This window comes from Dreissena polymorpha, chromosome 7 (assembly GCF_020536995.1).
Source record: "Dreissena polymorpha isolate Duluth1 chromosome 7, UMN_Dpol_1.0, whole genome shotgun sequence".
Classification (NCBI taxonomy): domain Eukaryota; kingdom Metazoa; phylum Mollusca; class Bivalvia; order Myida; family Dreissenidae; genus Dreissena; species Dreissena polymorpha.
This window is the reverse complement of record NC_068361.1, coordinates 87,821,739-87,847,471: the sequence shown is the minus strand read 5'-3', so window position 1 is coordinate 87,847,471 and position 25,733 is coordinate 87,821,739. Positions and strand designations below refer to the sequence as shown.

The following is a 25,733-nucleotide window of genomic DNA, read 5'->3' as shown; positions in this document are numbered from 1 at the left end:
CTTGATTTAATTACATTCGCCATTGACCTTTTCGACATTATTTTAAGGGAGACAACTCTGAGTGGATTAAGTGAGGTCGGGGGGGGGGGGGGGGTACTCGATCATCTACTGCAGTGCGTCTGCATAGAGTTCTGTGTTGATGCAATTATAATTTCCCAATAATTTGCAGATATAACTTATATGGTATGATTTTTTTGTAATTTGTTATTAGCTTAGTATCTTTGATTTAATTGTAGTTCATGTTTATGCTTTATTTCGATTTTATTGTGTTTAAAGTAGGTAAAAAAGAAACATGCCAAAAGCGGGTGGGGTATGGAAAAATATATTATTTGTTAAGTTTGGGCAAATTAGAAGTTTGATTACCTTTGGTAAAATACTTTTCTTTGAAAAGAACAATTATTTTAAAACAGATAACTATGCTGTCTTTAAATGTTATTGAATGGTTTATTGTTATAACTTATAGAAACCTTTTTTTTTTCAGGAACATCAGTGTCAACAGAAGTCAGAAACTGGAATACTGTATCTCATTCTGCATGAAGCTCAAGAATTCTACACCTGGAATGTTATTAACTCTTGCAATTAATATTATACATCACCACAGTTACATAACTATCTTCTTTGAAAAAAATAAAATAAAGATACTTCAGATGTGTGTCTACTTCATACCCTTACATTAAAAAATATCCTACACATTCAGAAATATAATAAAATGGATGGTGGTTTAAGTTGCTACACATCTAATGTTGAGATGTAGTCATTTAACATAACATGAGATGTGTTGACATGACTATTAACACTGCTAAGAAAACATTTACTTCGAATTAAATAAAGCGTCCCTGGTCAAATGTCCATTGGCTAAATATCCATATTGGTGAAACTTTCAGCTGTATCACAGTCATCCTTAACTGGTTGTGGCTATCCCCATTAACTACTCGTCATGGCAGATTTGTTCAATACAAGACAAGTATCAATGTTTGAAGAATTGTTATTGCTTTTACAGTCTTGACGCTAACCCCTAGCCCAACAGCCCGGGGCTAGTGAAATGTATTAAATTTGGGCTATTAAAATTTCCTGTTTCATATGGTCGGGCTAGTGGGTATTTTAATCTGTTCTATTAATGCATAAAGATTCAGGCTAGTTGTTCAAAAATGCTAAAGTGAAGACTGCTTGTATATCCTGGTTAGTCTGAGACATTCCAACAAGCAATAACTGTGACAGTCCAAATACTTGCTCATTAAAGTGTGTATAAAATTTACAGGAGTTTGCGTGTGTGTTTGGTACAAGCTCATCTCAAAAACTGATTCACTATTTAGTTTTTAACCTAATAGAAGTAAAACCTGACTGTAAAATGAATACTATCATTATAAAGATTTTGTTGTTGGGATGAAATATTATAAATTGTAATCCCTATGATTAACACAGAAAACCACAGGTGGTTAGCGTGTGGCTATGATATTAATTGGTGAAAACATCATTTTGAATGATAAATTATCATATTATAACGAAAAATTAACTTTTCTGAAAAAAATATTTCACTATCAAATATATATATAACAAGGTATGCAACTCAAAATCAGCCCAAAACGGGGTGCATCGCTTTGAACAGCCATGTCTTCATCAATTGTGCAGCGATTTTCACGATCTCGGTCTTATTCAACGCAGAAATGAATTTCCTTTCTGGAAATGTATATGTCTTGCAATATTTTTACAAATGCTGGGTCAACTTTTAAGAAATAACACGATACACAACACGCATGACCCAGTTGACAGTGATCATGCTGTCTTTATGAATGAATTCTCTAGTTGTAAAGACACACCTCCGCATTGGACCAATGAAATCACTCGTATGTTTAAAATGTCAGTTAGTTGAAATGTATGTAAACACAGGTTTCAAACGGCGCTGGACAGTTAGTCTTGATGCAGAATGTAACGACAAAACTGTAATAATGTTTTTTCAAACGTTTTATTGAATTATGGTATCGAACTGCATGAACTTTGTAGGGAAGTTGCCCTTTACTCCGTGAAGATTTCAGTCTAAAAGACAGCATGATCACTGTCAACTGGGTCATGCGAGTTGTGTATCGTGTTATTTCTTAAAAGTTGACCCAGCATTTGTAAAAATATTGCAAGACATATACATTTCCAGAAAGGAAATTCATTTCTGCGTTGAATAAGACCGAGATCGTGAAAATCGCTGCACAATTGATGAAGATATGGCTGTTCAAAGCGATGCACCCCGTTTTGGGCTGATTTTGAGTTGCATACCTTGTTATATATATATTTGATAGTGATATATTTTTTTTCAGAAAAGTTAATTTTTCGTTATAATATGACTATTTATCATTCAAAATGATGTTTTCAATAATTAATATCATAGCCACACGCTACCCACCTGTGCAGAAAACATGAACCCAACGCTAATTCCTGTTGATGTAGCAGAGCCAAAAGACCTGGAAGTATAGATGGTTAATGGATGATGTTCCTTATGAAAGTACTAGTAGGTACTAGTTGGTTTGTCTGTTTGATACATCTCATAGTATATTTAATTTTTTTTCATTAATAATATGGGGTTAACTTCGTTATCCTGCTCAGTGGTTGAATCTTCAGGAAATGTTAACATAAGCACATACATTGTATTTGATACATGTATGTCGGTGACCCTCGACTGCAATTTGGGTTACAGACAAGGTAGCCTAAGGTGTAATTATTTCTAAGAGATGAGCCCGAGTTGAGGATTAAACTTACCAACCCATGAGCGAGTCAGAGATCAGCACTCTACCGGTTTAACTGGCCGGGGTAAGCTGTCGGTCAAAAGCCATTCATAGCTTTAGTTATAATGTTTGTATACCATACCGACAATAAATAAATATTGATTTGATTTGATTTGGGGGACTTACTTTTGCTTAATAATGATCTGAAATAATATTATAGTTGTCAACAATATGATTTTTATGTATTTTAAAAACACAACAAGTTAGGCTTGCAACAGAACTAATAAAAATATATAGATTATTATACAATTTACAAATCAAACATATTTAACTTAAATTAGGCTTGCAACAGAACTAATAAAAATATATAGATTATTAATTTATTATACAATTTAAAAATGAAACATATTTAACAATCAAGCAGTCTTAGGTTTACTGAAATGTGCAAATACCAATTGGTTTTTATTTCTGAAAATTTAGAAAAATGAGCTAATATAAAAAAGGTTTAATTTTAATAAGTGTGTGTGTTTAAATTAACTTGAACTCAAAAATTATAATAGTCTGGAGTTGTTTTAATTTCTGACAGGTTTCTGCACACCGTACAGTAAGGTATGATCATGTTATTTTTGTCAGTAGTTAAATACGGCGCCGCTAATTACAATGGTACTGAACTATTATCGAGCAGATGGTCGTTGAACGTTATAATAAAAATAAAGATTGCTTTTATTAGTTACAAATCGGCAATTTATCGCTTTTATTTTATTTATGAAGTCCATATAGCGGATAGGTAAGGTGTGTATACTGTAGAGCAAATACTGGCAGAACCCCCCCCCCCCCCCCCCCCCGAACCCTAAATCTCGCCTTATCTCGGCAGTCTCGTTACGCGTGATTTAACAATGTCGAAATCGTGAATATGCTTTTACATTTTCAACTTTAATCGCCAGCTGTAGGATTCAATCACATTGGCGATTTTGGCGATCGGAAACGCTTACATCAGTATCCGATCACCACCATTATCAGCAGTGTCGTTACTATCCCTAACCGTTGAATTAAAAGGTATAAGTATAATTACATTAAGAATGTCGTCAGATAAATCTCTTTTCACAATAAGCATAAACTGATAAGAGCGCTTAGTTACGTTACTCGCTGGATTTTAGAACGAGTCTGAACGTGATGCCATTTCTAACGGTGCCACGCTTCTGTTTCCAAACAAACATCTATAAATAAATATCGATTGGTTATTGTTGGCTCGGGTACTACTTAAATGTACCCCGGGTATTCTTAAGTATAATTAAATGTACTATGGTGTACGAACTGGTCCAAAACTATTCTAAACCGTCCTGGACGGTTTGTTAACCGTCCGGGACCGTTTACTAAAGTGTATCGGACAGTTGCATAATTGTGAACCGCTCGTGCGTCTGTAAACCGAACCGGACGATTTATTTTGTGGATAACAAACCGTTCGATACAGTTTAGGAAACCGTCCGGAACGGTTTCCTGGCGTAAATTATCGTACGGCATAGGTTTTGTAGAGGAGTCAATAAAAAAAAAGTATTTCTTTAAAATTAATTCAGAACATTTTGAATGTGCATGCATTATTTGACACGCCTCGTTGTTTTAAAGGAATAGGACGCGAGCTATCGATTAAGCGGCAAAAACTTAAAAATATTGCTTGAAAGTTTGTCGAAGATTTATTCGGGTTAACAAACGGACTGGAAATATTGCTTGGTTATCGACCGACTGTGAGTTAACGGCTTGACAGATTTTGTTCAAGTTAACTTTTTTTTGAAAGGTTGTCCAATTGCCCATAGGAGGATCAAGGGATGCTTTGGATTAAAGCTATTTTTGACATTTTTTGCGGCCCGCGAAGACAGGTCTATGATAAATTCTAGTTAATGACCTTGTTATGATTTCAATATCAGAGGGTGGGGATTTTTTGTTCATGGCTCTTTGTCATTTTTTTGTTCTCATTAAACATGATTTTATGTATTGATTTGAATATATTGGGCTCCTAAAAAATACTATCCAGGGTACGTTACTTCCACCTGTGATCGCTTGCTGTCGCGAGCTGGGCCCGTTGCGGGCTTCGCATGTATCTTGTATTTGACAAACATTTTGAAAACGTTGTATTGTGTTAATAAGCAGAAATAAACGCAATCAAATCAGAAATGGACTTTTCTACGTTAAAGTATGTGTTATGGTACATACCTCTACGCTGATACATTACACAAAGACAGGACAGTACCCTGCATAATAAATCCTAACTATGAATACGGACATCACGATATTATCGCAATAAGTCGCATTGCCTGCGTCAGACAATGTATGCTTTGTTAATGCGGCACACAATACACCGTTTTCAAAACAAATAGCTTGCATACACCATAATCTATGCATCTTCCATAAGACAATTGCCGCTTTTAACGTTTGTACAACACATGGCGTGAATACATTATAATCGTCATCCCATCTGTGAAGTATAATTGCTTAATTGTCTTGTTTTAATTACGCACTTATACCGGATCACACAACATGCACAACAATTAATATTTGTCATAAAATAACGAACTGGACATTTTTGGACTGATTAGCTAGTTGAGCTGAACCGACTAAACCAACTAAGAAACCACAGATTAACAAGTTGTTTCACTTTGAATTGATTGGATCTTGTGTAATAAATTCTGTTCAAAACTAGGAACCAATATGAGGATTAAAGTATTGTTACTTGCATTCCTTTGCGCTTTTGGACTGATGAATATATCAGTTGACAGTATGACTGTCACTCCTGACAACACAGACAATGGTACCACAGACAAGAGTACCACAGACAGTACCACAGACAAGAGTACCACAGACGCCTCACCAGAGTCTAACAGTACCACACAGAAAGATTCAACCAACAACACAGACAATAGTACCACAGACAAGAGTACCACAGACAGTACCACAGACAAGAGTACCACAGACGCCTCACCAGAGTCTAACAGTACCACAAAGAAAGATTCAACCAGCACCACGACGACAACGCAGCGTACGTATATTACGTAACACTCGTCTTAACTTTGATACAGAAGTAGTGGAATGAGATTAACGTGCTGTTTTTCACGCGCATACCGATTTGAACGCATATTCTGAGTATGAAATATCTTCTGCTATTAAAGATGTATTTTAGTCGTACTTTATCTAATAAAGGCAAATAACCAAAGGCCTCTACTTGCGAAACAAAACTTTCAATTTAACATTAAATAAATAGCTTAGTCTTAATGTTTGATTCCTTTTTTATCTTACGTCATTAACTCTTTCAGTGCTGGAACCGAATTTTGGCGTCTCATCAAGATCCAAACTGTTTGCTATTCTGATACTATTCTTTGAAAAAAAGATCGAAGAAAATGCTAATTTTAGAAATTCAGCAGACGTCAAATTTCCCAGCATGCAAAGGGTAAACTTTTTTAATCACGCCTCGCGATATCAATATCCGTTCAGACTTTCACCGGCGTACTCGAAAAAAATATTTTTTTTCGAGTGCATAATTTATGTCACTATAAAGATGTTTGCGATCAATCTTTATCAAAGGTGTCGTTAGATCTAAGGAAAGTTCTAAAATAGACATTATAGTGTCCTTTAATAATTTGAAATTCGTATTTGTAATAACTGTGTACACGATTGGTTACTTGTATATATGTGGAAACCTCTTGCAATGTACCTGTTGTTTCTTCAGTGCAATCGTTCATAACATGTTGAACGGGTCAGCTCGGTTATTACACAAATATATCACTGATATATCTTCAGAGTAATATCAATTTACTTATCAAATCTAGCAAACTGTAAATTCCCAGCCACTCTTATCAGTACAGAAATGTGTTTTCTTATCCAATAATATTAAACAGGCAACATACTATAGGAATTTAATGGTTTAGCATTGAATCACCGCATAGGAACGGTCAATGCAAAGAATTGGAGGTTTAAATCAACTTGAAGGAAAGCCGATCCGCACAATTACACCACGATTGAAACAACCAATTGCGCGTGAAATTATCAAATTAACCCTTTATATTTGTCTTCAGGTTTTTACAAAGATGTTTCAATGTTAAAGATTGGCCCTAGGCTATCGATAACATCATCTGTTGTTGTTGTTTTCTTTTTAGATAATTTTGTATAGTAATTAGTTATCTGATAATTTTCGCTCATCTTATTTAAAGGTCCTCATGATGATGTTCTATTTTAATTGGTTGTCGTCCGCAGTTCGTCCGACGACAATTAATCGAAAAATGACAATTGTTTTTTTTTCTATTATTTTTTGTTATCAGGAAAGCAAATAATAGCGATGCCAACTCTCTTGCATTTTGTCACAGATGGTACTTTTTACGTCCGCAGTTCCGGTTCTAGACGATGTCGACTATGAGGAGGAGAAAGAAGCCGCGGACAAAAATGCGCAGGCGGCCGTCGCTACCGGCGCCACAATCGTTGGTGTCGTCGGGTTGACTGTGGTCGGCATCAGCATCGCGGCTTCAGTAGCTGCCACCCAGGCAGCGGTGGTCTTAGCGCCAGCCACTGTCGCCGCCACTACTACAGCCGCGACGGCGTTTGGCGGGATAACGGGAGTTACGGGCGCAAATCTCGGCGCGTCGCTGACCGTACCGATGGGTATGTCAGTGGTCTGACGGGACGCGGCTAAATTCGGCCGAGGATTAACTCGGATGACTGTAGCTGTTAATAGAGCTTTTGAACTGAATAATATAATATTGTGAAGATTCATTTATTAAAATGTTATGCACTTTAAAAAAAAGTAAATTGGAGTGTAGCTAGTAAATAAATTATGTCCGGTGATTCTTCTTCTTTTTTTTCAATCAAGGCTGTATCATAGAAAATGTATTATGTTAATAATATTTGCCTTTATATCAGTATCCTTCATAAATTCTACTTCTATTATTATGGTTATTATTATCAATAGTTTTAATTCGTATAAGTATTGTTGTTATTGTTGTTGTTGTTGTTATTGTTGTTGTTGTTGTTAATATCATTATATTATACTATAATTATCGCTTTAAAATTGTTATTCTACAAAAATGTTCGCTTCTTCATTGAAGAGATGTAGCAACGTGTTGTTAAACTTAACTGTTGAAACGAATTTGTATTGCTTATTTTATTGTTATTGCAATCATTTGTTTTATTGTTTCGAAAATGTGTCCAAGCTCGTGTGTGTTAGAATGTCGTAAGCATTTCTATTCATAAATCTTGCTTTTATCGTGCAAGTGCATTGGCTCACCTATTTGTGTACAATGTCTCTTTTGTTTAATTAAGTCCAACTATCATATCTATATTTTGGAAGATGCAGTTATTCAGATTTGTTTTAAACACCTTTTCAATTATAAACACATTTTTGAACAGTCTTGAATGTACGAAAAGCGGAAAAGTAACATATCGTATTTTAAGTATTTTTCTTTCAACACTTGTTTACAGATTCCCTTGCAATGTAAAACCATTAAATATAGGGAACAACTTTTGATTTTGCCACGTTTGCTTTTGTTTACAAGACTCAAATGCCACTGGGTGTAAGTGTTTTCATTACTTTAAGACACTGCGTCACAATTAATGTCAAAAGAAATTGATGCATGATCCGACCATTTATTTAAGTAAAATAACCAATAGTAGGATTATAATCGCTTTCACGCCTATGGACGGCCAAATTTCGAGTATTTTAAGAAGGTACACTTCACAACATTCTAAAACTGTTAATGTTTTGTTCCAAAAGCATTTTTGTTAACATACACATATTTTAAAGATTATAAAAGCTCTTTCTAATTTAGAATTAGAGCAAACTTTGACGAATATGAACTGTTTTTACACATTTATACAGGCAAATAATGTAAACATAAGCATTTTTTTAACACTAATATTAACAAATTCATATAATCTCTAGACTAATTTTGATCTGCAAAAAAGCAAAAGAATATTTATATGACATCCTCATCACGCATTCATTTGTGAATTATATCCTTTGAATAAAAAAATACATCCCCAATGAAACTGTCCCTTTAAAAACTGCCTATATTGCAAAAGTGATGATCGCGAAAAACCGATACCGACATAGATTATGGCTTTGTTAGTATTTTATGGCATTCAGTCCCAGACAATCGGGTGTGTAACATCAGCACTTATTGGGACAATGTTGATAACAGATATATTGCATTACGATAAGTTATCGGCTGGTTCGATTAAAGTTAGTTTACTTGTTAACTCACCTGTTTTATTGATATAAGTATTATGACACAATATGACTGAAATATTAAAGTTAGTTATTCAAAGATGCCACATTAACCAAATAGTACGACAAATAAACACTTTCTGAGTTTTATTTTAAATATTAAATATATAATTAAAATCCACACGAACTAAATGCACTTCAATATCATGACTTGGGTGTCAGGTCATATATATCAAGTCATATATATTATGTTTTTGGTATCATTTATAATGTATAATGTCTAAGGCACCATGTTGAAGTGATCATGTTACCATGGCAGAAATAAGCATCAATGCATTAATTACAAATATCCGTGTTGATTGATTGACAGGGTCGGCAAATGCCAGATTATGTCTCAAAATACAGTGTACGCCTAAAACATAGCACGAAAGACAAAATCAACTTATATTTGACTACATGTTCTTTTGCTAAACCAAATGTACGCGACAGCACGAAGTAACTAGCTGTAATCACCAGTTACATGCACTGTACGCGCTCCTTGGAGAACAAAAGCATGATGTTGTAGATGGCGCCACATAAGTGAAAACTGCCGTCCGTATCAATCGCGAATCAAGCCAATTCTATGGCCTAATATGCGAAGTAAAGTTCACCCGTATCGTTCAGGGTAACAACACACCCATGTCTATCATCCGAGATGTAAATCTGATACGCTTAAGGAGTACATCTAAGGTAAACGGGTTCCGAAATCAGCACTCTGTGGATCACTTATAAGTCAATGTATGGATCTTGTCATCTTCTTATAGAACAATCGCTCCCACGGACAATCGTTCCTACGCAAAGCTTGACATGGCGAACGTTCGCTCCTACGTTGTGTTGACAACCCGGACAGTAGTCGCTCCAACAATATTTTGATAACCCGGACAATCGTTCCTACATTATTTTGACAGTCCAAAAATTCGTTCCTTCGTTATAAGGACAATCCTACATTATTTCCATCACGGACGTTCGTTCCTAAATAACATTTATTGGACTAAGTATCAATTTTGCTACTGCAATAACACATAAAAATTGCATAAAAAGTTAACAAGTTAAGTAAATTTAAAACTCGGTTAATTATAGGCGTTGACCTTTGATCGGCGTATTTCCTGCATTAAGCTTTCGCATCTTATTGCAGGAACCAATAGCCGCGGTGTCAAAATTATGAAATAACGATTGTCCGTGATGTTAGAAAATGTAGGAACGAATGTCCGGGCTGTCAAAATAATGAAAGCACGATTTTCCGGGTTGTCAAAATAATGTAGGATCGACTGTCTGGGTCCTGGTTGTTAAATAATGTAGGCACGAATGTGCGGGCTGTCAAAATAATGTAGGAACGATTGTCCGGGTTGTCAAAGTAATGTTGAAGCGACTGTCCGGGTTGGCAAAACAACGTACCAGCAAACTTTCGCCTTGTCAAAATTAGCGTAGGAACGATTGTCCGTGGGAGCAATTGTACGGATTCCGATATCATTTCTATGAAACCTTGTCTGTTGTCTTCAAAGACTGAAAACTGGATCCTGCGCTCGGCTGGTAGCCTCCGTCACATCACAATGCTTGGAGGTCAGTGCACGTTGCAAGACAGGATTAATGTGTTCGAAAATAACTTCATCTTCCGGTTTGCTGTGTTCGTCAGTTGTATGCGCTCGTCAGCGAGAAATAGCATCTGCCGTTAACCACCAATTTTGATCATCTTCTAAAAGCAATTGCAACACTCCCCGTTCTCGTTTGCATTTTGTCCCTAACTCGGCTTTCGATTTCGTACCGAAACTCTGCAGTACCGATGTAGCTGCACATTTTTGCGGTGCGGGTAGATTCGACAGAGTCGTTTTGACGTCGATGCTTCCAAACTGTTTGAGTCTCTTGATTATCTTCTGCAATGAGTTGTATAAGGCGATGTCATCATCGCAAACCACCCGCAAACCTGAGCAGTGTGTGTGTATGCCTTTTCGTAGTAATCACATTCGTCGTTGACTAGTTCTATCGTAGCCAAACTCTGAATTTGAATCATGATTATCGGCTTATGTCAGGAATCAATGCGTTGTCATAAAAACAACCGAAACTACATCCCGAAACTTGCCTGGATCATTATGTTTTTTCCTCGCCTCGAGTTTTTGGGTTTGGTAAAACATTATTTTCCGGTCCTGTTCCTTTTTTCCCAGCTGAGAATGCAATATGGTTATTCACCATAATATAGTTCAACCGTTTTGCCGTCTTTGTATCTAACGTTTTGTATTTCATTTTATGATCATAAGGCATATATAATCACTAATCATAGTGTAATATACAGTTGTCAATACATGTATATTAAATCATGACAATGTTATAGTTCAAAGTACCGTCATGTATTTAACGCAAGAGAGCAAATTTTATTAACACATTTATGCCTGGTGGACTCTCCCATCCTTCTAAATGGGATCAATTTATTTTCAAAATTAAGGATGTCTAATATATATTTATTCCTATATTTTGAATATATCTTTCATAAATTCCTTTAAGCAAACAGTGCAGACCCTGATGAGACGCCGCATCATGCGGCGTCTCATCTGGGTCTACGTTGTTTGCCAAGGCCTTTTTTTCTAGACGCTAGGCATACATGGGTTAATATAGATCAATGCCATGTAAAATATGAACAGATTTCAGTCTGACAAGCTGGAGTAGATCTTTCTCTGGTAGGACCTTAAATTGATTGAAATTTTAGTTGACAATCCTGTACATTAAAAAAAAGTCATTTAATAAGTTTACAATCTGTTCCTTTATTTATAGCCAAGAACCAACTGCAAATCAGTGAAACGCAAAACAAGTGCATGGAACAAGACATACACAAACAAAATAAACGCACAAATATGGACAAAACTAGGGTCATCGCCTTGGAGCTGTCAGTACAAAAGCACTTGTGCCCTAACCTAATATTTTACATTTAGACAAGTATTAACCGAAATCCATACAAAATATGCGTGGCAGAACTAGGTCTGATCATGACCACATAAAAACTTTATGTCTGACGTTCCGTTTAAAGGTCCCTCTGACTGATTTCCTGTCCGTGACTCTATTTGTAGTTAAATTTGTAAATTCTGTCTTTGTCAGTTGACGGACGGTTCATCAGTCAGAAAAGAGACAGCACAATTAATGTATACAATTACTTGACAATCTATACAGTTTCCTTATATTATGATCTCGTAAATAACATTTAACAAAAAATATGTCGACGCGTAATATATGTACATTTATAAGACAAATATGCTAAGAAACACACTGTAAATAATTCAGTTAGTACTTAAAGATACCATGTAGATATATAAAGTACATATTCAAAGAGTTCATTAACCATTCATTGTCGCTCGTTAGCTTTAGCCATGATTTCATTAAGCCTGTAGGTTTATTGATATTGACTGATACTCAGCCGAGGTCTCCATAGTCAGCCGAGGTCTCCATAGTCAGCCGAGGTCTCCATAGTCAGCCGAGGTCTCCATAGTCAGCCGAGGTCTCCATAGTCAGCCGAGGTCTCCATAGTCAGCCGAGGTCTCCATAGTCAGCCGAGGTCTCCATAGTCAGCCGAGGTCTCCATAGTCAGCCGAGGTCTCCATAGTCAGCCGAGGTCTCCATAGTCAGCCGAGGTCTCCATAGTCAGCCGAGGTCTCCATAGTCAGCCGAGGTCTCCATAGTTAGCCGAGGTCTCCATAGTCAGCCGAGGTCTCCATAGTCAGCCGAGGTCTCCATAGTCAGCCGAGGTCTCCATAGTCAACCGTTGTACATGACGATTGTTTTACTTTAAGATGATTATTCATATGAAATCGCTCTATTTTTGTAGATGTGTCATATCCTCATAACGTTATAACCATAACTAAAAACTGTTCATACAAATGAGTAAAATAATTTATCAAGGGTTATAGTGTTAAAAAATGGTATTTGTTATTACACGTAAGATATTTAATACCTTTCCGTCCTTTAACAGGTGTGGTTTCGCAATTAAAAGAGGTCCTGAATAATTAAATTATCTAATATTATAAACTTCTAATAGGATATTATTGGTAGAACATTTTTGGATCATGTTGTAAAGGACCTCGTCTCTCAACATAATGCGACACAATTCCAATATATTTCGCCTCTCATAAACATCACACACATGTAACGGAATGCCTATATTATTCACCAAAAGATTTATTTAACATATTTTGTAAAAAAAGTGGGATAAAATGGGCGCAGCGTTAAACAGAAACCGCCGGTGGTAACCATAAGACCCAAAAGATCGGCGATTCACTTGTGGAACCCGTTTACTTAAAAATTATGCTCACTGGAGGTGGATGAGCACACGTTAAATTACTGACGTGAAATAACGCTTTTATAGTTGCAACAATGCCTGCCAAAATAAAAGATGCTCTTGCCCATCAAGCGACCGAACTAGGAAAAAACATTTGATTGACTGGGCTAAACCTAGCTCTACCAATCGCTTGACCATTGAGGATCGCTCGACTTGAGATCACACTTTTACATGACTCATTTTCACATACTTATTAATACCTAAATCGCTCAGCCAGCGATATCACATTTTCCATCTCGGACATTAAATACCAGTAATCGGCCAACCAGCGATTTCACACTTTTTTTAAGCTAGGACATTTAATCCTAATAATCGCTCAACCAGCGATTACATACTTTTTCACTCGGACATTTAATACCAATCATTATCAACCAGCGAGTTGACAAAAAAGTATTGTCATCTACCTTTATTTACTTGGATTTTTCCGACCGGTCAAAGATGATTAACTACGCATGTAGCCCAGAGTCTATTCAAACACATGTGTTGAGTAATTGTCGCTAAGTTTAGCTTGGAGAGATACATGTTTAATAATAAGTTCGCATGCCCATCCGACATTCTTTTTTACATTGATTGGAAATAAAGAACTTGCTGGCAGAACCATTTAACTAAAATGTCTAGTCTGTATTTCTGCAAGATATAGTCATACGAAGATATAGTCATAAATACAAACTGCATTTTTAACTGTGGACGCCTGACCAGTCTCAATATTGATCATGGTGTGGTGGGTGGGGTTTTATGAAGATCTGAACGCAAGCACAGGCAGTTTACAAAAGGAGGAATGACGTAACACGAAAATTGCGAATTTCTATTGTTTAAACGATCTAGTCCGAGGCAATCCGTACATAACGTTATATAATAACACAGCCAACAGTATTCCGTCATCGTAAATCAGTTAACAACATTCGTTTCAAAGAAAATACATATTATCAATTCATATTCACAAATTAATACCGAAAAGTCGCATTTTTAACAAAAGCAACTTGTAGAGCCTATACATGTTCAATGTATATTCATTTGCCTTGCGCATTTTGTTGGTCTATTTATTTTCTTTATTATAACGTGTCAGAATTGACAGTGTAAACATATCCTGAGGGAATGTTTTTGTGATCTCAGGGAGTCAAGCCTTAATGAGTTTGTGATGAACTTTGTGGAGATCATGTATATAGTCCACAGCCACTACGTTTCTTCCAGACATTGCCACAAAGGTATTCTGCTAACTGAACATTTGTGGATCCAATAAACCCTATCCCGCTCAGTAGCATATTGAAAATTGCTATATGCAACCAGCAGAAAACTAGAACAGTCTGCGAGTAAACGACAGTCTGTTTAGGTTTTATGATGTTAGCTGCTCATAAGTATCTTAGGGCTAGAAATGAATGCTTTAAAACATAAATCTAGCAAAAAAGGTTTTAAATTTAACGTATTTTTTAAAGACTACAAACGCTGTAAAGTGCGTTGCTCAACTGGAAAGGAGTTAATATATTTTGGTGTTATAGGCAGGGACATAAGTTTGTCATTTGGCTATGAAAAAGACATCAGATCGTTGCTAGTTAATTTAAGCAGGAAAATATTTTATTGTTTTGTGGTTGTGTCACATAATTCATGGATACATCTGGTTTCGCAATAATGTATACCACAAATAAACGTCAATATAGCCAGAGAGAATACTTAAGTATTAAGTTTCTTGACTGTAGATTCATTCCTGTTACTGGGTTCAGTCAGTTTTATTTACAAATTTGGCAAAATAACATGGCTTATTGATGTTTGTTCTCGTGTCGGTGCACTTACCAGATAATAAATACGCCCGTATATGCAGTTCATTAAATTAATCTGACCAATCAATTGTACATGTTTATGTAACAATTCATGTATTTAATCAGAAATATATTGGCTACTCAAGCAGAAGGATCTTACCCACAGGAGAGACACTTGAGGATTATCTTCAGGATAACATGTGGGGATGGGGTCCTGTCTGAGTGGATTTGGAAGAAATTTGTAATGGAAGATATATCAGTTGATTATAATATCTTATCGACCTGAAAAACTTGTGTGTACAACTGAATAAAGAACAAAGAACTATTCATTGAGTTAATTTGTGTATGTGTTATTACGTTACAGTTTTAAATGATATCAGTAAATATACTGCCATTCTCCCATACCCTTAGTCCATGTTGGACATTTCCTTGCATAAGTATGTGCACTTTGTTCTGGTATACCAGCTTTCCAAGGAAAAGTATGAGTGAGTTAACTGACTTTCATGATATAACAGTAATACTGTAGACAACGACGATAAATCGGGAAAAATATCAAAACAAACAATCAAGTGGCATGAGATATCTACTTATCTAGTTACTTATGAATAGTTGTAAAAGACACCTTTGTACTTGCAACACTTACCAAAAAATCTTAAATGGTGATTTTACAGATTTAGATTTAGCTGATTAGCTGTAGATATGAATGTGAACTTTTCAATTAGCTGTAGATATGAATGTGAACTTTTCAATTAGCTGTTAATATGAATGTGAACTTTTCAATTAGCTGTAGATATGAATGTGAACTTTTCAATTAGCTGTAGATATGAATGTGAACTTTTCAATTAGCTGTAGATATGAATGTGAACTTTTCAATAAGCTGTAGATATGAATGTGAACTTTTCAATAAGCTGTAGATATGAATGTGAACTTTTCAATAAGCTGTAGATATGAATGTGAACTTTTCAATTAGCTGTAGATATGAATGTGAACTTTTCAATTAGCTGTAAATATGAATGTGAACTTTTCAATTAGCTGTAGATATGAATGTGAACTTTTAAATTAGCTGTAGATATGAATGCGAACTTTTCAAATTCTTGTTAATTCTAGTTAAAAAAGATGCCGTTTTGTGATTATTTAACTAAATTTCTGTACTGATTCTTTTTGGTTCTTTCAATTAATTGATAAACAAATATGATGTTTGTATTTCTCTTTTCTTATGAATATTGTTTAAAACACATGGACATGTGCAAAATAATGGATGTTAGTGATATGCACATCTACATAATATTGAAATGTGTTTTACCTTGACCATAGTGGACGAAGAAGAGGAAAGTAAGTGGGATGTGCTGTCGTATGACTTATGTTTGAAACATCAACATGGCAGCCGCGTTCTGGGAAAACAGGGCGTTATGCATACGTGTTAAGTGTCGTCCCAGATTAGCATGTGTAGTATGCACTTCCAACCCCGGATAAGACTTTCAGCCTCAACTGGATTTTTGTTAAGATGAGTCTTCCCATTAACGAAAAAGTCTATAGAAGCAAAGGCTTATCTGGGACGAAACTTTATGCACATGCATTAATCAAAGTTTTCTAAGAAAATGGCTGATGGAATGAATGAATTGAAAAAAATTGGGTACGAAAAATTTCAGAACGAAAAAATTTGGGGTACGAACAAAAATTGGGTACGAAAACAAGTTGGGTACGATCAAATATTTGGGGGTACGGGGAAGTAGTACCCGTGAACCTCTCGATAAATTTGAAAGAGTACGGGAACCAAGTTGCCTTTATCCTTATCGATGGCCCTAGGGTGGGTAATGTGAATGCCGGACAAAAACCCTCCCGGATAAAAACCCTCCCGTCAGTTTTATTGGGACCGGACGAAAACCCTCACATGAATGAACGAGGACGGACAAAAACCCTCCCATGAAAAAAACGGGGCAGGACAAAAACCCTCCCATGAAAAAACGGGACCGGACAAAAACCCTCCCGTGAAATCTGAGCCACGAATTCAGGTACCAACGATTATTTATGAATTTTTAATCCGAAATCGGTCATTTCCGAATGTCATTTCCGACATTTGTATTTTGTTGTCGGTTATCCGAGATATTTATTTTTTGTAATAGTGACTTCACTTCAGTAGGTAACATTACACTATATATTAAAATATCAAATTGTGCGCCGGCCAGTGCATTAAGAACATCAAAGTCGTGTTTCTTTTTTATTCATCATCGCAAAAATAACAGAGGCGGACACAGGCTTCCCAAGACATTCTTTATTTCGTTTTATAACAAGTATTATGAAGTCTAGACAGTATAATGTTACATACATTGACAAATAAGCATAATCAATTGATAAACAAAAACCAACATTGTAGACTCTTGAGAATACAAACAAACACAATTGCATTAATCTTACACAATTCACATACACTCCTAAACGTGAATACGAATGCAGTGCCCAACTGCAGCCAAGAAGTCATGTGCCGTCTTGTTTCCCGACGCTACCTCCTCACATAGGCGTTGCATCTTCTTCTGATGAAGAAGGGTCCCCTTCCGGACTCGCTTTGCTACCGGCTCCCCGTGTTCGTACCGGTACACCTCTGCTTCGGCCAAGGCGTTGTCCTACTGCAGACATGTGATGACGTTCCACAATCACCAGCACCCGTGCATCGGTAGATGCATTGTCATAGAAAAGGAATGACTTGTCCCCATCTAGCTGCGTTGTGGTGTACTGCGGCGGCAATGGTTGAGGGATGCCGACAGAACCAACTGGCTCTACTGGTACCACGCCACGTTTCTTCCTACGGATGGCCCGCTTCAGACTCTCCGTCTTGCCGATAGCTGCTCGGACCTCAACCGGACGAGTGATAAGTGGTGATAATTTCCATTTTGGATGTGTGCCTTAACACAAACAAAAAATTATATGTTGCAAATTCACAGTATGATATTTTGAGCAAATGTTGTCAGCATTGAGTGATTTGTTTCGGATTAATGAAGTTGCAGATTCACTGTTTGCTATTTTGAGAAAATTTTGCGGATTAATGAATGCAACAATGTGTGAAGCAATTGCATTTGTCGGTGTTTAATTGCTTTCACGGGAGGGTTTTTGTCCGCAGTTGCAGATTCACAGTTTGCTATTTTGATATATATTATTGTATGCCATTAACTAGTTAATTGTTATGATTAGTGGGCCTAAATAACCGAATCATTGACATATTTGACAATACAGTATGCTTTATATATTGTCTGCAAAAATGCAATTCAAAACGTTACAGTCAAAGATAAATTAAATAAGTAATTAAGAGAAATTAGTTACATGCTAACGAATTGTTAGTTGTTAACAGAATTTTACTTTCATTTTCGCAAAGTTTTCATAAACTTCCCGGAAAGCACGTTTTTTGCATGAATGAGCGTATAACGCGATTAAACGTTGCACTGTATCGTATTGGGTTCAATCTAAATTAAAATTCACTTGTCTATAAATGGCCTCATTTTATGTTTTAATTGATGTTGATATTATATCGGATTATCGGATATATATGCACATTAGAAAGCGGTATGTTTACAGTTAATGATTACACATTTTTTTTCAATTTCACGCCCCTGAAAACACAATACACATTACACACAATGGGTAATTTTGTCGGATTAATGAATGCAACACTAAGTGTTAAATTTCTTTTACGGGAGGGTTTTGTCCGCCTCCGTTTTTTCATGGGCGGATTTTTGTCCTCCCCCGTTTTATTCATGGGAGGGTTTTTGTCCGCCCATGTTTATTCATGGGAGGGTTTTTGTCCGTCCCCTATGAAAATGACGGGAGGGTTTTTATCCGGGAGGGGTTTTGTCCGTATTCCGGGTAATGTGGACATGAATGGTCGAGATAGACCGTGTTGTCATAAGAGAAGAGATGTTCAGTATTAATTTGAAGTCAATTGGTGAATAAATGAAGAAGTTATGCTAAGACAAATTTTTTGGTGGGTGTGGTTGTCCACTATCTCCTCCTACACTATTAGCACTAGGACCTTAAAACTTACACATATGGTGGCTATGAGCATATGTGCGACGATGCACTATTTGGCATTTTGATCCGACCCCTGGGTCAAAAGTTATTTTCATGTGCGTCGCATGTTGTTAGTAAAATGAGTTTTTTAAAACCCATTTTACCCATTTATTTACCCATAACTTTTGACCCAGGGGTCAGATCAAAATTCCGTCGCCGTCACCGTCGCATATATGCTCATAGCAACCATGTGTGTAAGTTTCAAGGTTCTAGTGCCAATAGTGTAGGGGTAGAAAGTGGCCGAACACTTTTTACAGAAAGCGGAGATCAATACAATATTCACATGCTTTTAAAAGCGTGGGGATAATTACACTCATTTCATAAATGAAAAAGTCGTGAGCTGTTATTTTTTAAAAGACAAATCAAGACTTCCTTAAAGGAATCCAAAACGTTATAAATTATTTCGTCACCTCTTATGATGCTGCCAACTTTAAGATTACACTTTTGACTGCTATTTAGTAAAAAGTAAACGTATGAAGGAAATAGCATAGGCTAGTTTTGTATATTGAGTTTGATTCTATAGATAGAAACAGTGTTTTTACAAAATAAAATAATTTTACGATTCGGATTTTTGTCACGGCTGATAATCGAACGAAATGTGATGTACGAGAATGTACGAGAATGTACAATAATGTTGCCCATTTGTAATGTACCGGCGATTTATTGAGCCGCGAATTTGATATGTGTTCTATTCGAGGGTTTCGCTCGTTCAAAAATATTAAAATATTCGCTAGTGAGAGTTTTTAAGCTATATTACTTAATTAAAATAAACAATTCAAAAATAATCATTTTAGTGGTTAAATGTAAAGATAATTCATAATTGATACCTTACTTACTAATTTTTGAACTTTATAAGACTTATATGGAACATGTACAAGGATTTAAGCATTGTTTACAATTCGTCATTAAATGCTTTAACCTGATAAATAAAATCATCGGTACTAAAGCCCACTAGTATAAAACAAGATTAGAATCCAAGAAAGAAAGCAAAACAGAACATAATACTCACCTGAGATCGAACCAATGACTTTTGGATTAAGAACAAAAACGTCACCGTAAGCTCTCGGTCATACGGACTGTTGAATCAATGTTTGCAACATATTATTATGTATATATAAGCAATTTACGAATTATATTACAATATTACAAACACAATAGTAGCCTTCCAAAATATGCAATCTTTTCGTGTTTAAAACGCTTCACAGTTTTGCCAATTTGTAATGACGATTACTAATAAAAGAAAAAGTATGTTCAGCATGAGTCGACGTCATTAGTATTTTTTTCTACCTGATGAACAGTGTTTTTATATCAATGACAAAAGGTAGGGCATTTGTGATTTCAACAATCTGTCACCAAATCCCTTTAAGATACAAAGCGATTTTTTTTTATTAGAAAAGGACGCTTTATTAGCACATTACTTTTAACATCGTAAACTGACTGCACAAATCAAGGAAATTATTCATTATCCACCTATTTGTATAAATAACATTCGTTCTGTCGATTTCATACTGTCGTCTTTCTTATCGGATGACACTCACTTTATGGAATGTTATTTTAAGCAATATACTCGGTTTATATTAGTTGTATACTTGTGCATAGTTTTATGTTTCAAATCCGCCGTAAAGGTCGCAAAATGGTGTGACCTATTTTGTTTTTACAGCTTCCCCCATACGCGTTCGAATATGTTGTGATATGTCTTAGTCGTTCAAAATAATTGTGTGTTATTTTGTTTTTAGAAAACTTTATTTATACCATTTAATGACTGAAATCATTTCACATTCAAAACATCAACTACGATACGCAAGTGTTCAGAACATAATAAAACCATTTTAAAATAACTATAATAAGCTGCCAGAAACTTTAAAGCGATTGTCCCCCTTTAAAAGTTGCCCCCTTTTCAATCTTTACATATAGCCTGTTGTAATATAATCATATTCTTTAAAGATTAACCTTGTTACAAAATGTCTGAGCATATATTTTCAATTGAGCAGGCTATATACGTCTAAGTGGTCATTATATATGTTAATTGACAAAGGTTCATAACTCTGATCTGCAGTTAAGCAAAATAATGTACTTTTTTTGATACTTTAATAATTTAAGTTAAGGTTTTTGTTGGCTAATCAATAACTTCAGTTTCTAATTAATAACTTTGCAATGAACAGCTTTGGATGAGGCTAAACTGCATTAAAGGCCTGGCGGTTTCTACTATAACATGTTTATTAGGACATACACGATTTATAACTATGATACTATGACACTTGCCTCTACAAATGATGGACTGGTATTCTTGCTATTGCAAATAGAGAAATATTTTCCAATCACTGCAATGTTATAAAACCATCCTGAATTGTTTGCAGGGCTTGACACACATGTTGAGAATGACCCCCAGAAGTTGATTGCCTCTCTTCCTGAATCATAACATATTTTGTACGATATCTTTAATCACTCTATATACTGAACGAGACCTCCGATGCTGCTGAAATTTGTAGGGTATATTTGTATGTACTTTTTATGAGCTTCACTCTGGAAAAATTGGGCGCGATGCAGGTGAGTTAAGTTTTGTCTGTAATTAGCCTGTGCCGTAAGCACAAGCTTATCAGGGACAACACTTTCAGCTGGTATGCAAATTTTCGTTTGAAATGTCTTCTAAAATCCATATTAGGTCGAAAGTGTCGTCCCTGGTTAGCCTGTATGGACCACACAGGCTTATCTGGGATGACACTTTATGCACTTAGCCAAGTTTTCCCAGAACGAGGCTTAAATTGATTAAGTAAGAAGAAAAACTAGATTAAAAACAAGACTGTTATAAGATATTTGCTTTTGTTTCACGCCATTGTCTAGATGTGCAACTTACTTGCAACACTGTATGTAAACATGACTTATCATACTATGGAAACCGTGTAAACCGGATCCCGTTTGAATGAGAATTCTTTTAAGTCGGGCAATTTCTGAGGTCACATTTACATACTTATATCAATACATACACACTATCTTTTAAAACACCGGTTCAGTCTATTTTACCTAAAAAGCGTTGTCTTTTTCAGGTCACCAAGATGAGGATGCATCTAGAGCTGATAGCCATTGTAGCAAGAGCTTCACAACAGATGGTTGACAGGTCATGTACTGGAAATCGGTGCTGAGACCAGTGCTCTTTCCGTTCAAATATATGGCCCCAAACCCATTTTAAAAGGTAAATACTTTTTCCCGATTGGGACCTACCAATTCCCAATTAAGGATTTCCCCCAAAAAAGAGATCTATATGTTTAGTTCATCTCCCATATAAAATGCGCATGCGTGAACATGGCGGAATAAAAAATTATCAGAGTCAAAATACATCGAAACAAATTGAAAGTTCGTGGAATTAAGCGTGTGATCGTGAATAAAATGTGCTTTTAGTGAACAATTGGATGATAATTTATGACTAGGAAACGCAAACCTTCCAAAGATTTGCCGGATAACGGTCAATCAAGTTCAAAACCAAACACGAACAAGCGGAACAAAGGAAAAAAAATGGCGCAAAATGCCCATGCATCGCCAGTGACGAATCTTAGCGGTCAATCACAGGCGAGCCAGTCAAGTCAGTCAAGTCAGTTCTATGGCAGCCCACAACTTACGCAGATGCCATATTCATACATGATGAATACGCCCAATTTTTATGGACAGGGGTTTATACCGCCGGGAACGCCATCACCGCTACCAAGCTCAGACATTTTGTCATCAATCTTGGAAAGGTTGAATTCTGTTGACAAAAAATTATCACAGTTGGACCAAATACAACAAACAGTGTCGGGCATAGTCTCGAGAATTGACAAAATTGAGCAAAGAATGAATATTTTTGAGACCCGAATAAAGGATTTAGAAAAGTCATGTGATTTCAGCGGGAATATGATCGAAAATTTAACCAAAAAACAGAGTGAACTTGACTCAACGATTAAATCCACGTGCAATTCGCAAAACCGTGAGGACTCAGCGATCCTGCAAGAACAAAAACTTCAGACGGAAATAACGGACCTCAAGTGCCGGAGTATGCGCGAAAATTTGTTATTCCAGATACCTGAGGAAAAAGACGAACAGTGCGACAAAAAAATCCTGGAATTCATTGAAAAAAGGCTGCACGTGCAAAACGCCCAATCTGAAATTAAGTTGCACAGGGCACATCGTATAGGACGATATCAACCGAATAAAGTGCGTCCTATTGTTGCAAAATTCGCATACTACCCGGATAAGGAGAGGGTCCGCAAGGAGTCGAAACAACTTAAAGGTACCCCATTCGGAATATCCGAGCAGTATCCACGGGAAGTAATGGATATCCGACGAAGGCTCATACCCTTCATGAAAAACGCGAGGTCCGAGGGAAAGGAGGCATATCTCAAAATTGACAAGCTTTATATAAACAAACAACTGTATAAGGAATAGGACGTTTGTTAGAATGTCATAAAATTTGTCACATGGAATGTGGAAGGACTAACAGAGCTTAAATGCTCTGAAAGTAAGTTTTTATCTTTTCTAAATTGTCACGATATCATTTGTCTTACTGAAACTTGGACACATAAAGACTCCACCATAGATCTTAAAGGATATAGCAAACCTATTAACTCATACAGACGTTTACAACACCGAAGAGCGAAACGTATTGTAATTTATATTAAAGACTCTATTCGTAAAGGTGTCACATTAGTTAAAAACGATATTGATTGTATTGTTTGGCTTAAACTAGATAAGTTATTTTTTAATATAGAATCTGATGTTTATATATGTGTTGTATATATTGCATCTGAAAATTCCCCTGCTCATTCTTTGTATTCTTATGATATTTTTCAATGTATTGAATTTGATATAAATTTTTATCAATCCAAAGGAAAAGTATTTCTCACCGGAGACACAAACTCGCGAACGGGAAATAAAGCTGATTATATCGAAAATGATAGATATATGAGCAATATTGATTTTGTTTCTGACCCAGATATTGAGACTCTATTACCACGATCAAATAGTGACCGGGTTACGAATCGATTCGGAGACTACCTATTAGATATGTGCAAAGCTACGAATTTACGTATCGTGAATGGGCGGTTACATAACGACCATAACATAGGTAAGATAACGTGCTATACACACAACGGTGAAAGCCTAGTCAGTGGATTATGTATTAACTGCGCGTTCCAATTTCAATGATATTGTAAATTTTACCGTTAACGATTTTACGGAATTCTCTAATCATGCGCCTCTAACGTTTGATCTCCGCACAAATTTCGCGGTTTCAGCAAGTAATACTAATCCTATTGTTTATTTTAAATGGAAACCTGAGAACAAATGTGACTTTGTACGAGATATTACGTGCGATGTCCAAAATCTAGAACACACGCTTTTATCGCAAATCGATTCAAACTCTGATCCTGATATTCTAGTTAGCGAATTTTCGAACTATTTAAATTCGAAAGGAGAAAAATATTTTAAGCACATTGTTAAACCTGAAAATAAAGGATTTATAGACTCTGGAAAAAATAAGCAAAAATGGTTTAACGAAGAGTGTAAAAACAAACAATATCGATGTACACGAGCTTTATATGAGTACAATCTAAATAAAAATGAACATACACGCGAGCGAATGATTGCATCGAAAAAGGATTACAAGTATACATGTAGAAAAACGAAATTAAAGTACAACAATGATCTTAGCAAACAAATGAAAAGTATGAGACGGAAATCACCCCGCGAATTTTGGAAATTATTTAAACGTAAGATTGCATCACAAAGCTCAGATACGATATCGTTAAGCGAATTTCACAATTATTTCAGTAAATTAGCTGACGAAGGTAACGTAAATATAAATTCGTTTAATGCCGATACATTTTTACATGACTTTGATAATAGGCTAAACACAGAACCTTCGTACCCCGAACTCGATAATCCAATATCGACAGAAGAAATTATAAAGGCAACAAAACGGTTGAAAAACAATAAAGCCCATGCGGGTGACAATATTATATATGAATATTTTACCGAAACAATACATGTCATCGTCAGACCGTTAGAAATATTGTTTAACTACATACTTGATAAAAAGCGTTTTCCTCTCAGCTGGGCATCCGGAATCATAGTACCTATACATAAACGGGGTGACATATCAGACCCAAATAACTATCGCGGAATTACCTTAATAAGTTGTTTTGCAAAATTGTTTACAAGCATATTAAATGAACGCCTTAAACAATGGGCAGAAACAAATGACATTCTGACGGATGCACAATTCGGCTTTAAACCAAATTGTAGCACGGTCGATGCAATATTTATTCTTAATGCACTTATAGAAAAACAGTTTCAAAATAAAGATAAACTATTCTGCTGTTATATTGATTACCGGAAGGCATATGACGTCATCAATCGCGGTCAATTGTGGAGTAAAATGATAAATGTGGGCATCGACGGTAAACTTTTAACACTTATTCGATCAATGTACGATGAAGTTAAATTACAGGTCAAACACATGGGTAACTTATCAGACATATTCAATAGTAACGTCGGCCTTTTTCAGGGGGAGATAACGTCGCCCATATTGTTTTCTCTATTAATTAACGATATCGAATTCGACTTGCAAAATGGAATAAACGCCGGAATTACACTAGATCAAATATCGATTTATTTAT

At 35.9% G+C, this 25,733-nt stretch overlaps 1 protein-coding gene and 1 long non-coding RNA gene across 2 annotated transcripts; both read left to right on the top strand.

Annotated features, from left to right (window-relative positions):
- Positions 1-5,681: 5,681 nt before the first annotated feature.
- LOC127838972 (uncharacterized) lies at positions 5,682-8,210 on the top strand. Its single transcript, XR_008030089.1, has 2 exons — positions 5,682-5,742; positions 7,086-8,210. It is a non-coding gene; the product is annotated as an uncharacterized LOC127838972 (long non-coding RNA).
- A 14,701-nt stretch (positions 8,211-22,911) lies between these two features.
- LOC127839903 (uncharacterized) lies at positions 22,912-23,502 on the top strand. Its single transcript, XM_052368296.1, has one exon. It carries the CDS (start codon positions 22,912-22,914, stop codon positions 23,500-23,502), a length of 591 nt encoding a protein of 196 aa, XP_052224256.1.
- The last annotated feature ends 2,231 nt before the right edge of the window (positions 23,503-25,733 follow it).

Excerpts from the sequence above, each read along its gene's own strand:
- LOC127839903 (XM_052368296.1), top strand. The coding sequence starts at position 22,912 with ATGAATATTTTTGAGACCCGAATAAAGGATTTAGAAAAGTCATGTGAT.